Raw genomic sequence first — 15,082 nt, 5'->3', positions numbered from 1 at the left:
TAGTTCCATCAGCCCTGCATTGGCTCCCAGCTACATCCCGTATTGATTGTAAAATTCTTCTATTGACTTATATAGCACTCCACGGGCTAGCTCCTGAATACCTCCAGGAACTTATTTCCTATTATGAACCCCCACGTCCACAGAGATCACATGGTGCTCGCCTCTTATTAGTTCCAACAATTAATAAGGTTACAGCAGGGTGAAGACCCTTTTCTTATAAGTCCCCCCAACTATGGAATAACCTTCCAGAATGTGTCCAGGACTCTGAAACAGTCTCAATCTTTAAGTCTAGGTTGAAAACTTGCTTATGTAGTTTAGTGTTTGGTAATTAATATCCCCCCTTAGATAAAGGTACAGATCCAGGGGTTCATAGACGAAGGGTTTTATGGTAGACTGGGGCGCTGGTGCTGTCATCCTGTCACTGCTCGTGGTCACTCAAGTTTGTTGACAGTGCAGTGGATGGATGCCAATGTCTCAGATTGCTCTCATGTCTGTTACCTTCTGGTTCTGCCGTTTTAGCTAGGCTGTAATAATTTAATTTAATGCCGGAGTTACTGCCACTCCAGAAATGTTTAAATTTCATCTGTCCCACATATGATCCCATATAGAGCTCATTTTCCCTGTTTTATTTTTCCATATGGCTGCCTGCCTACCCGAGAAATAATGAGATGAGGAGAGACGAGCCTTTCCAGAGATCCATCCTGGGCCGGCCACCTCCGGCCTTACCAGCTATGATGAAGGATCAACCCAATACCTGACTTACCAGTGTGATGGTGGATCAACCCACTGCCCTGGACCCCCTCACCGCCCCGGATTCTCCCCTGCTATGACTAACATTACCAACCATCAAGACGTTTAGGACTGAATAGGAATTACATAGAGAATTCATGTTTATAAATACACACCAACATGGAATTTATTTATCCATCCCATATTTTCTTTGTTTTTCTCTCTCTTTAATTGTTATGGTGACCGGCGTCGGCCAGAGGAGGATGGGTCGTGTGTCGTTGCTTGTAAAGCTGCTTTGTGACATCAACTGTTGTAAAAAGCACTATATAAATAAATTTTGATTGATTGATTGAATATCTGCCAGTACAACTGAACATTAATTATCCAATTTTATCATTGTCATCTTCCCAGACTACATGCAGACTTTCTTGAAGATTTTGCAGAAATACTTTCTAGGATTTTAACTGATTTTGATTTTTGATTATAAACTGTATTGATGTTGTTGCACCAAATAAAAATTATTTCTGGTAGAATGATAGAAACACTCCATCTGTTGTAAAACGTAAGCAATATTGCAGGCAGGCTGAGAGATGTTGGCGAAGGTCAAAATTGCAAGTACATTTTGATATTTTTGCATTATTTTTGCATTTGTAATTCTGCATAACATTACAGAATTACAACAGTGAAGTGAAATCAGCATGGAAAACCCAGTTCTCTACCTTGATCGATTAATCCAAGAATAACTCAGAATTACAGATCGGCTAGTAAACCCCACCTCCTGTGCCTTCCCTGAATCAGTTTAAAAATGTGAGTTTGCAATATTTGTAGGGACAAGATTACTATTTTAAGGCAGATGATAGCAAAGAGAACACAGATGTTCTTGTTCTTGGTAATGATTCACAATGATGTTGTCACGTATGACCGTGCCCCCCTCCGTTAGCTGTCACTCCAAACTCCCTCGTGTCTGTGTTTCGTACCTGTTTACCCCGCCCCGCTCGTTCGTCTCTGTGATTACCTTGTTTGTTACCACGCCCCGTGTTATTACCGTCACCTGCCCCTCGTTAGATTCCTTGTATTTAAGCCCCTGAGTCTCCCTTGTCCTTTGTCTGGTATTTTGTTTGATTGGTTTGACTAAGTTCTTGTTCAGCGTTGTACCCGACCGTTTTGTGTCCCTGTCTTTTGATCCCTCGCCTGTTACTCGTGTTCCCCTGTTTTGTAATGCCCGTGTTTGCATGTTTTTCGGACTGCCCTCCTGTGATCGACCCTGCCTGGCTTTCTGACGATGAGTATGGTATTCCCTTTAATAAATCTCGCTCCTCTCAGCATTTGTGTCCGTCTCCTCGCTACGCAGCGCGAGAATCGTTACATAACACCAGACCTCACAAGGACACAGCGAGAGAGCGAGACTCTGGTAAGTTCAATCGCTGTAATGAGATGTTGGCTGGTTTAATTCGGTTCGACTCTCCGGTATTACAGCGTGAACGAACCAGAGACAGGAATTCCCCTTGCGCTGTGGGTACAGGGGAGTCTCGTCGCTGTAAAAACAAAGCGAAATCACTTTCGGTTTCTAGCTTTAGCGACGAGCTCCCTGATAAGCACTACGTGTCTGCCCGACTCGACACACGCTACAGGGAGGAGCAGCCTGTAGCGCGAGATTCGGGCGGACGGAATGAATGTGCAGACGAGCGTTGGCTTGGCTCTCGGTTGGCTTTTAAAAGTCGTTGTGAGCTCCCGATACCTCCGACGAGGCGGAGTCACCAGGAAAGCCACAGAGAAGCAGTTGTGTCTGTATGTTCTTCCAGACGCAGACCGGACCGGGGAAGGAGGAAGACCACGCCCCCAGTTCAGAGCCCTGCCGCCACAGCGCATGAAATCGTCGTCCTCCCGGAAGCCGCTCCCCGAAGGCTCCCCAAGAATTTTTTGGGGGGGAGTACTGGCCACTCAACCCAGGAGTGGCCGGCTCGGACCCCCGGTGACGTCAGTATGGCGGTCACGCCCCCCGGTGACGTCAGTATGGTGAACACGCCCCCCAATGACGTCAGTATGGCGAACACGCCCCCCGATGACGTCAGTATGGCGGACACGCCCCCCGATGACGTCAGTATGGCGGACACGCCCCCCGATGACGTCAGTGCGGCGACTCCGCCCCCGAGGACGTCAGTGCGGCGACTCCGCCCCCCGAGGACGTCAGTGCGGCGACTCCGCCCCCCGAGGACGACGTCTGTGCGGCGACTCCGCCCCCCGAGGACGACGTCTGTGCGGTGACTCCGCCCCCCGAGGACGACGTCAGTGCGGCGACTCCGTCAGTGCGGCGACTCCGCCCCCCGAGGACGACGTCAGTGCGGCGACTCTGCCCCCCGAGGACGTCAGGTCCGGGCCTGTTCCTGTACCCGCGACCCGGAGGAGGTTGTCCATGCCGGCTCCTGTTCCCGCCTGCCGGCTCCTGTTCCCGCTGCCCGCCTGCCGGCTCCTGTTCCCGCTGCCCGCCAGCGGACCCCGCCTGTTCCCGCTGCCCGCCAGCGGACCCCGCCTGTTCCCGCTGCCCGCCAGCGGACCCCGCCTGTTCCCGCTGCACGCCAGCGGACCCCGCCTGTTGCCCTTGGGACTGTGCTGCCCCCTGTTGGGCATGGACTTTGTGTTCCCCCTGCTCCGCCCTGTGCCTCCTATGTTCCGTTGCCAGTGTTCCCCTTGCTCCCTGGTCCTGTCCCTGGTATTGTTTTGGTCCCTGTCCCCGTGGTTGTGTCTGTTCGTGTCCATGTTCCTGTTCCTGTGTCTGTTTCCTGTGGTGTCATCTCTGTCCCTGTCCCCATGTCTGTTCCCCAAGTTGTCACCCACCTTGTGCCAGTGCCTGTCTCCGTTGTTCATGGTGTCTTTGCCTCTGTGTTTGCCTCCGCCCTGTCCCCTGGCCCCGCTCCCGTGTCTGTTCCCGGTCCTGTCTCGTCTGGCCCTGCCCCTATTCCTCCCCCTGGCCCTGTCGGGTCTCATTGTGTCCCCTGTCCTGCCCAGTCCCTACCCGGCTCCTGGCCAGTCTCTGCTCCCCTGTCTCCAGTCCCTGCCATGCCCCTGGTCCTGTGTCCCGTGGTCCCCTGCCCTGTCTGCCCTTGCGTGCCCTGGAGTGGCACGCCTTGAGGGGGAGTACTGTCACGTATGACCGTGCCCCCCTCCGTTAGCTGTCACTCCAAACTCCCTCGTGTCTGTGTTTCGTACCTGTTTACCCCGCCCCGCTCGTTCGTCTCTGTGATTACCTTGTTTGTTACCACGCCCCGTGTTATTACTGTCACCTGCCCCTCGTTAGATTCCTTGTATTTAAGCCCCTGAGTCTCCCTTGTCCTTTGTCTGGTATTTTGTTTGATTGGTTTGACTAAGTTCTTGTTCAGCGTTGTACCCGACCGTTTTGTGTCCCTGTCTTTTGATCCCTCGCCTGTTACTCGTGTTCCCCTGTTTTGTAATGCTCGTGTTTGCATGTTTTTCGGACTGCCCTCCTGTGATCGACCCTGCCTGGCTTTCTGACGATGAGTATGGTATTCCCTTTAATAAATCTCGCTCCTCTCAGCATTTGTGTCCGTCTCCTCGCTACGCAGCGCGAGAATCGTTACAGATGTTCAGACTTATTTAAATCAAATGAATCTGTAGGCCATTCGATGTGTTAAGAACTTAAGTATCACTTTTGATAATGTGTTCAACTTTATATCACACATCATGACTACATGCAAGACAGCTTATTTTCACCTTTGAAACATCGCTAAGGTCTGAGATATGCTCTCCTTTGCTGATAGTGAGAACATGTCCATGTCTTTATCACATCAAGGCTAGATTATTGTTCCATTGTTTTATCTGCTCTCCCAAAGAGCTCTATTTCACACCTTCAGCGAGTTCAGAACGCTGCTGCAAGGGTTCTGACCCGCAGGAGAAAGAGAGATCATATTAAACATGCACTCCACTCACTGCACTGGTTACCTGTCAGCTTTAGAATAGATTTTTTTTTAATGTCTTCATGATTTTGCTCCTTTTTACCTCAGGGAAATGATGGTTAGATATGTTCCAGTCAGGTCTCTCAGGTCTTCAGATGGTAATCTACTGGTGATTCCTAAAAGCTGATTAAAGATTGGTGAGGGGGCTTTTAGCTACTATGGCCCAAAGCTCTGGAATTCTCTTCCTGAGGAGCTCAGAGGCATTTCATCCCTGCACAGCTTCAAGAAGAGTATCAAAACCTTCCTGTTTAGATCTAAATGTATCACATTTTACTTTTTATATCTGTTCTAATTATTTTAATAGTTTTGCCATATTCTTTTATTACATTATTTATTATTTATTTATTATTATTTTAATAATTATTTGTAATTGTATTATTTTATTAACATATTTTATTTTGTTTTTTAATGTTTATTTATTTATTTTGTTAAGCACTTTGAGTTTCATGTATGTATGAAAGGTACTGTACAAATAAATAAATATTAATATTAATATTAATAAATAAATATGATATAATTTAACTTATTTTGGTTTTCAGGCAATGTCATCCAGCCCTTTACTTCTGTGGTCAAAGTTACATCTATGTGGTGACCTGGGTTCTCTTCCCAGTTCCCACATCAATGTTTTAACAATAATTCACACTGGTTCATTTGGCCTTCTTAGCTGTCGGTTTGCTTTTCTAATTTAATACCCTTGTTTTAACTCCAGTTAATCAAAAAGCCCAGAGTAAGTTGAACTGGATGCAGTAACTTTTAAACTACTGTACACACTGTACCTAGTTGTGTGTTATGTTGGTTGTGTTCAACAGCCAACTACCAGTGTTGGGGTTGGGATTTTGACTGAATTTCCGGTTGGTGTATAATTTATTCTGGGTTCTGAAGCCCCAACCTCATAGAACCACAGCACTGCACATCAGTGTTATCTAGAACATATAGCCAATTTACAAGCTGATGAATTGAGGCATAAAATAACCATGTTTTACTCCAACATGGTTTAAGGGAAAGATCAGAGGTGTAATTGACCACACGAGAGACTGTCCAATGGACAGTGTCCATCTGTGATTGCACGAGTCTTTTAATCGCAACATACATTTCAATAAACGTTTAAAAGACAAACTGGTAAAACTGCATATGTGTCCTCCACCCACATCAGTGTGTCAACGTTTGAAACAAGTTTTATTTTTCTACAATGATGACAACATGGAAAAGCACGGGGTCTCCCCATGTCTTTGTTCCATCTACAAAAAAAAAACACGTATTTTTCTTCAAAACGGTGAAATAACACAGGACAACTGAGTACAGTCTTAAAGTTTCTTTGAGTCTACATCGTGCTAGAGAAGTCTTCCTAAAGGTGCTCTTTATAATCGTGCTGGCAACACAAAGAAAAAATCACATTTTGTATACTTAAAATGTTTTCACTTTTTAATTTAAAATGTAACCCCACTATCCACACTTGAGCTAATGTACGTCAGGTATATAAAAGGGGAAACACAAAACAAGATGGAGTCGAAGTAAAAATACCCTTGATAAATTAGGATTTACAAAATACATTGTAGGTCAGATGGTCTAGAGTCACAAGAGTCACAATGTGGCTCAGATTACCTCGGATTAGTGTTATGCCTACATCAAGACTTCAGTCAAGTATCTGCAACTCTGAGGCCTTCCATGCCTGAACTCGTAGACCTCTAGACAGACTAGAGACAGATTAAAAACAGATGGAGAAATTATCTAGAATCTATCTCCTACAATCTAGAAATTATCTCCTGGAGCATTGATCCCATTACATTTAATGCCAACTATCCCCCCCCCCCCCCGCCCCTCCCAAGTCCTTCATGAAATATAACACATTCATATACAGAATCTCTGTTCTCTTTTTTTTCTCTTTCCCCCCAACAAGTCATTAAGTGTGGACATTACTGAATAATTATATGCACCCAAATCTGCACTACAATACTATGAGTCATGCATTGACCCTCAGACATAAACCGCAATGGCTGGTTCAGACCTCTAACACACCTCTAATCTCGGATCAGGAAGAGATAAGTGTAAATCAGACTGTGAGGATTGTGAGAAACACGACAAAGGTCTTTTCTCTTTCCAGAACAATAGCTTTTCTATTGCTATTTGATATGAATAGAACAGCATAAAAAGACATCTAAAGATTTTTGGTGATGTATAATGCAGTCAAGAACCTGTAATACAAGACAGCAGCAAAACATCAACATGAAGATAATCACTGCACTCCCTCCATCCACAAATCACTGCACACCCCCCCCCACCCCCCACCCTCCACCCACAAATCACTGCACACCCCCCCACCCCCCACCCTCCACCCACAAATCACTGCACACCCCCCCACCCCCCAACCACAAATCACTGCACTCCCTCCAACCACAAATCACTGCACACCCCCCACCCTCGAACCACAAATCACTGCACTCCCTCCAACCACAAATCACTGCACCTCCCCCACCCACAAATCACTGCACCCCCCCACCCACAAATCACTGCACCGCCCCCCACTCACAAATCACTGCACTGCCCCCCACTCACAAATCACTGCACCCCCTTCATAAAACGAAGTTTCCATTCATTTCAATGGTGAACATTTAATACTGCCATCACAACAATCAGGACATCTTCATCTAGACCTTAATTAAACACACACACACACACACACACACACACACACGCACACACACACACACGCACGCACGTACGCACGCACACACACACACACACACACAGACACACACACACACACACACACACACACACACACACACACACACATCAAGTGTATCTAACACTGCAGGTTTGCCAATTAATGTGAGACTCTTAATTGTGAATACTGGATTAGACTTGCAATATTTGCCATATAGTCAATTATCCTCAACGCAGTGCCACCCATGTCGTGACCCCCCCTGCTTGGCACGTTTAAAGAACTGGGCATGTTTTACAACCTTTTAACATCATTAATGTCCACTAATGTACGTGGACTGTTGTCATGGACTCCCGGTTTTAACTTCCTTTGTGCCAGAATGCTTTATTCTGTTACTTCATTTGACTTCAGAATATATTTATCATTTTATTATTTTCTTCTTGATGAAGGTGTTGATTGGTCTACCCACTGGGTCTGGTCCGACAAGGAAAAATCCTGATTGGTTAATTGGGGGTATTGGTTTGAGGTAAAAGCCAGTCGTTTCAGCATCTGGGAGGGGCTCAAGGCAGGGGCGGGGCTATTTCCAGGTGTGGTTGCCATGTTGCCATTAGGTATTCTGGAACTTCCTGTATAGGCCATACGGTTGGTGTCAAATACACAGATATTATCCACCTGGAAAAAAATACACACACACACACACACACACACACACACACACACACACACACACACACACATAATATAATAACTGTAATTTCATAAATGTAATTCATTTATTCTCAAAAGGTTGCAGGAAAATTGAAACCCAAAGCAACTTTTGAAATATAAGTTCATATCCAAGAACATAACTAAGAATCATGTCAATGCATTCATGTTAACAACTGTAATAACAAAACAACTGTAACCTACCATTTATTCACAACTGATTATCTCCGCCTTTAGCTAACGTCACCTGACATATCTCTAGCTATATGTCCTGCTCTGCAGTTACCTTGTCAAGATGCTGAGCTGTATTGAATGCATTGCTAGTTACAGAGTCATTCTTTGTGGCTTTGGGGCTGTGTTTACACTCCACATACTCTACACCAGGGGTCACCAACGGTGTCGCCCGCGAGGACGTTATGAGTCGCCCGCGGGCTTGTTTTAAAAACAGCTCACTATAGTGCCATGCACCAAAGCGCTGCATCGTTTATGTTTTTGCTGCTATTAGCGATTGTCCGCGGTTGCTAGCGGTCTTCCCGCTTAGCAATTGACACGCGCACATGAACCCAATCCCCCCCCCGCTCAACAACTTTCTTTCTGGTAGCCCTCCGCAATAATTGGTACCTAAGAAGTAGCTTCCAACTTCAAAAAGGTTGGTGACCCCTGCTCTACACGCTCCATCTACCCCACTCAGTTGACGTCGTCATCATCTTAATCATTGTCCTTATAGGTAGATAGTTCACTTAGTTTAGCTAAACTTCCTTGAGCAAACCTGGGGCGTCAGCAAATGTAATCAAAATGAATGAAGTCAAAGTCAAATGTATTTTTATAGCATGTTTTCCAACAGCTGTTGTCACAAAGCAGCTTTACAGATGATATTTACATATCAAGCTAATTTCAGTTGGGCTGAAAGTAGTCTATTGATAGAAAGTATAGTGATTTCCCTGCTATGTAAATTTCTGAATTTGACTCTGTGATATACAAAAGTAAAAGTATTATTGCAATACCACTTCATGATACTTATTTTGTATTCAAGTACAAAGCTGCTTGAATATGAAGAAATTGGGGACATACATTTGTATGCATATGTGTATATGGAGAGAGAGAGAGAGAGAGAGAGAGAGAGAGAGAGTGTGTGTGTGTGTGTGTGTGTGTGTGTGTGTGTGTGTGTGTTCTACACACACACATCCATCCACTGACTGGCTCACATAGGACAGAGCCTGTCTGCACATCTATCTCATTTAGGCTTGTCACGATACTAAGAATTACAACTTCGATACGATACTTAAAAAAATATTGAAATTCGATATCATTTTCGATACCAAAGTCAGATACGGTGCTAATTTCCGTTTTAAAGCCTTTTTATTTTTTTTATAAACAAACAAATGAATGTTGCTTTGTGTTTGAAAATGCTTGAAATTGTAACTTCATTTCACAACAAATATCTGTCTGATTGAACAGTTCTTTTGTGTTAACAAATACGAGCATCTTGTAATTCCAGGATGAAACATGAGAGAACGTGAAAACGTTACGATTGGGCGTTTTCAAAAATAAACAACCATTAAATAATGTGATAAAAAAGCGAATAATTTCGAGTATATGTATAAATATTTAACTTATCCCAACAAACATGCTACGTCAGAAAGACGTTAAATAGGGTGACCATATTTTTGTTTTGGAAAACCAGGACAGGGGGGGGGGGGGGGGGGGGGGGGGTGGCGAATGTAAGTTGTTGGTTCTCCGCCAGTCGATTATGATAAGGCTCAGGGATTCCGTGTCATACTGCGCCGTGCTCAGGGTCCTAGTGCCTGTATAATTAATGGCCCGATTAACGTAATTTAAAAACCAGGACATTTCCACTGTTTTAATAAATATCCCGGGACGCCCGGGACAGGACGTGGAATACGGACATGTCTCGGGAAATACGGACGTTTGATCACCCTACGTTAAAATCAAGTCTGTATCACGTCGGTCAGTCCAGACCCATTTTTGAATGTCTGGTGGACGTTCAAAACTGGTTCAAAATCTGACAGTGTGACTAGGACCTTAACCTTTTAACTTAACATGAACGTCTATGACGAGTTTTCTATCTGAACGTCTGACTAGGACCTTTATTGGATGTCAGGACGTGCAAAAACTGCAACTGAACGGCAGTAATAGACGTTTAAAAAAACGTCGCAAAAACTTTCATTCTGGCTTTTCAGTGGACGTGTTTTGAACGTCTGACAAAGTGTCTTTGTTCGTGCTGGGAAATATTGAAATGGACCTTGAAAGTGACATACAAGTGTTTGAATTCCACAAGGTGTATGAACCCTGCAAACATGACTTTGTTCATCGCGCTGAAGCGCGGCGCACGCGAGGTCGTGCACCTCTCGAATTTTGTAACTTCGCGCGCGCCGCGCCTCAGCGCAATAAACAAAGTCATGTTTGCAGGGTTCAATTCAAGCGCTTGTACCAATATTTCCCAGCACGTTAAACTTAATTAAGTTAAATATTTATACATATACTCGAAATGATTCGAAATATTGCGCTTTTAATCACATTATTTAATGGTTGTTTATTTTCAAAACGCCCAATCTTAACGTCTTCACGTTCTCTCGTGTTTCGTCCTGGAATTACAAGAGTTAACGTAATAGCGTGACGTGCATTTTTCTTAACGTCTTCACGTTCTCTCATGTTTCATCCTGGAATTACAAGAGGCTCGTATTTGTTAATGTAATACAAGAAAAATGTCCAGTCAGACAGATATTTGTTGTGAAACGAAGTAGTTACAATTTCAACATTTTCAAGTACTTTAGCCTAAATTGCAGCACTTTTCAAACCTGAAACACAAAGCAGCATTAAAATTCGTCAGGTAAGTGTTCATTCCCCTGTTTTGAGGGGTGTTTCTTTTATACTACCACATATAGTTTCGGACAACACTGCAAAGCGGAAAGTATAAAGCCTCCACCGCTCGCGGAGGTTCGCGCGAGGTGCGCGCGTAGTCGAGCGCTATGGTCACTCAACCAGGCTTTAGCGCCCTTCGTTGAAATGTTCCAAAAGCACCCATTGCAAACGGGCTTGTTCATATCCTTCGGTTTTCCATCTGTATCTGCTTCGAATCCAACAGCACTGCGTTTGCTTTAGCTGCCATATTAGCATTACAAACTGTCCTGTGCATTACGGCAGCTTGGGTGGGTCAAACGAAAGCGCATTTTATGTAAAAAGAATCGATACTTAAGGGAAACGAGTATTGTACCGTTTCAGAATGTTCAGTATCGATACGTATCGATATATCGAATTTTTTGACAACACTAATCTCATTTGTTCTGCCTCTGTTTGACCTGTGTGTGTGTGTGTGTGTGTGTGTGTGTGTGTGTGTGTGTGTAAGTGTGTGTGTGTGTGTGTGTGTGTGTGTGTATGTGTGTGTGTGTGTGTGTGTGTGTGTGTGTGTGTGTGTGTGTATGTGTGTGTGTGTGTGTGTGTGTGTGTGTGTGTGTGTGTGTGTGTGTGTGTATGTGTCTTTCTCAGTTCTCTCCACTAACACACCCACTTGGTCTTTTCTGCACAGAAGAACAGCAACTTCAGCATCAGAGCCAGTAGGTCACTCCTGCACCGGACCAAACAGAGACGCCAAGGACACGTCTTACACGTGAGGCCACGTGAGAGGTTCTCGTACAGCTTAGTGAGAACACACAGGCACTCGGCACCACTACAGGCCAATAGTGCATTAGAGTCTCAAATTCAGCCACCGCTACACCCATAGTCTCTCACCACATTAACACTCACAGCCCATCCAGCAGTGTCTATGTGTCATGGGGAAGGCCACTGCTCTCCTGTGTGACACCGAGTACTGATTACTGATTCAAGATCAGCCGGTTCAACTCCACAACACATAAGCACAGCACTCTTAACCGGCAGGCAAAGCCAGAAACTTCATATTCCCAGAGAGGGCCCAAGATCAACAGGAAGATACGCTAAGAAAGAGAGGAGGGAGAGAGGGAGAGATAGAGAGGTAGACTTTGAGTTGGTAATGATCTCTTGATGCTTCTGGATATTCTTATGTATATTCATGTGCTCCAGTTAAGGTTAAATAAGGTCACCAAGCTCCATGCCAAGATCACAGAAGAAAAATACAAAATAAAAAAGTACAAAGTACAGAGTATGAACACTGTTCAGAATTCAAGTGGTTTGGAAACATTTTGCTTATATAACAAATAAGAACAATTTTAAAATGCAGCTCTGGCGAACTGTACCTTGCTGCAGGTGGTGTCGGTGGATGGGGCGGAGTCAAGTATTTCATAGACATCCAGAGAGGGCTGGTCCTGAGGTGGGGGCAGAACCAGGATATGCTCCAGTGAGGAGCTCTGATTGGTGGAATATGTGTATGGGACCTTTGGCTGTTGCTGATAGGACGAGGCTGTTGCCATGATATTTTGAAATTGACCCACGTCCCCATCTGGGCAACTGCTTACTGTGAACTCCACCCCTGACCTGGTAGCCATATTGTTGTCCACACGGGCATCTTGCACACAAGGTCCACTGGATATCGGGTCCACCTGGTCTATGTGGTTGTTTTCCTGCCTCTGGGGGGCGCTGTAGACCTTGTTGTGAGAGCTGCTATCGGCAGGTTTGTGACCCTGGTACCAGAGCTGCTGATGGTTGTGTTCCAGCTCTGTGTTCTTCACCTGAGATGGGTAGTTCACTTGTGTCTGTGTGCACTGGGGCAGCCAGGGACCACTGAGATCGGCAGCCAACCAGTTCTCCAGTTCGGGGCTAGGATGAGGAATCCTGATGACATCACTCTGACTCCTTTCTTGGTGTTTTTGGCTCAGGTGCTGCTGCATCTGGTGTGATAGCGGCAGGATGGGGGTCGGACCCCTGGGTGGGCAGCGGGTCAGGTACGGGAGTGAGGTAACCCCTTGGCTCGGCTCAGTAACTGGACAGGGGTCATGAGCTATGACGTAGACCTCTGATGAACCCTGAGTATGGTCCAGAAGGTCCTGGACAGGGATGTCTTGCTCACTTATGTAGGCTTCTGCAGGATGGTCTTCCAGTGAGCCATGGACGTAGGACAGGATCTCATCGTTGGTGAGGAGGTCGTTGAGGGATGGGACTTGCTCTGGGTCCATCTCCATCCGGATCATCCTGTCGTCGAGCAGCAGTAGCTCGAGGTCTTCGGCGTTCAGACCCAGGTTCTCCAGAGCACTGAACAACTCACTGTTAGAGCAGCTCTCCTCACCCTCCAGGGACAGAGAGTCCAGGGTTTCCAGAAGGGGATCGAAACTCAACATCCCTGGCTCAGAGTTTCCGGGTTCACCTCGTGACGTTTGCTCCCAGCCCTCCGTGACCCCAGGCAGTGGCAACGAGCCGGCTTCTCCCTGCCCGCCAAACGAGCTGCCGTGATAGGGCACTTTGGGCTCTGCCGGCGGCTGGCACACATACACAGACTCATCCTGCCTCATCTTCTGCCCCAGCAGGGAGCTGGGGTCCACTGCACCTCTGGAGCCCTTCTCCCCTTTACCTTTCTTGGCTCGACTGCTTCTGCCTTTGCCTTGCTGGTTGTCAGGGAAACTGCAGCTGGTCTGGTACAGCAAGGCCTCCCCAGTGGTGAAGGTAAACGGGAGGTGTAGGGAGCGCTTCCTCAGGTACACGCCCCCTTCTTCCTCTCTGAATAGGGGAAAGAGGCTAGTGTTAAAATACAACTAAAAGGACCCAACACCCAAAGATACAAACCTAGCATGAAACTAGCTTAGGAACAAGGAAAAACAAGACACTCATCACCCCAAAAATACTCTAATTAATACCAAGGACCTTTGACCAAGGCACAGCAATGAAGAAGAACCATGATGGCGAACCCAGACTCACCCAAGCGGCCGCTGCGTGGCGATGATGTAGTCGGGCCTGCCCGACTTGTAAACAAGGCGAGCGTTGGCCTGTACCCACTTCCAGTGGTTGTCCTTGGTGAGGAGTCGAAACACGGTCAGGCCGCTCTCTCCCGTCTTAATCACTGCAAAAAGACAGAGCCAAAACCTCCAGGGCCTGAATTCAATTCAGCTCAATTCAGGACTTTGTACACCACTATTCAGACAGATGGGTCTAGGACCCTAATGACCAAGCTGAGTGTGAACACCCAAAACAGACCAGAGGAAGCAACAATTTCGCCCCAAAATGCTAAAGTGGATTAAAATGAATGAAACCTAGCCTAACTAAGCTTATTTCAGTTGAGGTGAATATTCAAGAAAATAGTTTTTAATAATAATTAACAGTTATGACAATAATGACAGTGATAAGTTTGTCATGGCATGTAGAGCTAGGTATTTATAATGACACTCAGAGAGAGTTAAAGCGTTGAACTGGAGTAAAAAGGTCGCGGTAAAAGGCCTTACTTCGGATGTGGTTCTCTGCACAGTACTGCATGTCGGCGGCATGGATGAACTGGTACCCCGTACCCCGGACTCTCAGCTCTGCCTCGGTGTAGCCCAGGACGATCTTACCCCTGCCAAGCAAACACCAGTCAGGACACACTATCGGCACTGAGGCAGACAGGACAAAGCAGTGTTGCAGTGAAAAAAGCAACACTTTGATGGTCGCATCATGAATGTTGATCACTACAGAAAAAGGAATGAAGTTATGTTGTCTACATTTATATTTAGGTTTTAAAGTATTTGCAGAAAAATGCTATAAACACGAAAGGGAGTGTGTTACTTGGCATCGCAAGCCATGGGGGTGAAGTCCAGCTTGTGCTTGGTTCTGAAGATCATGTTCTTGGTGCGGATCTCTAATATGGAAGGCAGCTGCAGGGGCGTGGCTATGCAGAACAGGGCAAGTTGGGGCGGGGCCTGAGCCCCATCCTCCAATCGCCTGTTCTGCCCATGAAGGAACTTCAGGCGACCCTGAAAATTCAGCGCCTGGCAAAAGGAAAGTATTGCAAGTATCTCAGTGCAGACGCTCAGTTATAGATCACCAGCTGTGTCTGAGTTCTGTCATCAGTGTCACTCTGTGATAAACAAAACTGTTCCAAGCCTGGCTCATTTTG

At 46.0% G+C, this 15,082-nt stretch overlaps 1 protein-coding gene across 1 annotated transcript in view; it reads right to left on the bottom strand.

The window, feature by feature from the left end:
- Nucleotides 1–7,269: 7,269 nt before the first annotated feature.
- ahr1b (aryl hydrocarbon receptor 1b) overlaps nucleotides 7,270–15,082 on the bottom strand; it is a 38,075-nt gene continuing 30,262 nt past the window's right edge. The window contains exons 7-11 of the mRNA XM_077013571.1: nucleotides 14,752–14,954; nucleotides 14,433–14,542; nucleotides 13,912–14,053; nucleotides 12,300–13,713; nucleotides 7,270–8,034 (exon numbers count right to left, since the gene is read on the bottom strand). Of these exons, the coding sequence (XP_076869686.1) occupies nucleotides 7,792–8,034; nucleotides 12,300–13,713; nucleotides 13,912–14,053; nucleotides 14,433–14,542; nucleotides 14,752–14,954 (2,112 nt within the window). The 3' untranslated portion in view covers nucleotides 7,270–7,791. The remainder of the gene's footprint in view (nucleotides 8,035–12,299; nucleotides 13,714–13,911; nucleotides 14,054–14,432; nucleotides 14,543–14,751; nucleotides 14,955–15,082) is intronic.

The sequence above is a fragment of the Brachyhypopomus gauderio genome, chromosome 1 (genome assembly GCF_052324685.1).
Source record: "Brachyhypopomus gauderio isolate BG-103 chromosome 1, BGAUD_0.2, whole genome shotgun sequence".
Taxonomy (NCBI): Eukaryota; Metazoa; Chordata; class Actinopteri; order Gymnotiformes; family Hypopomidae; genus Brachyhypopomus; species Brachyhypopomus gauderio.
The sequence above is the reverse complement of the archived record's forward strand: the minus strand, read 5'-3'. Positions and strand labels throughout refer to the sequence as shown.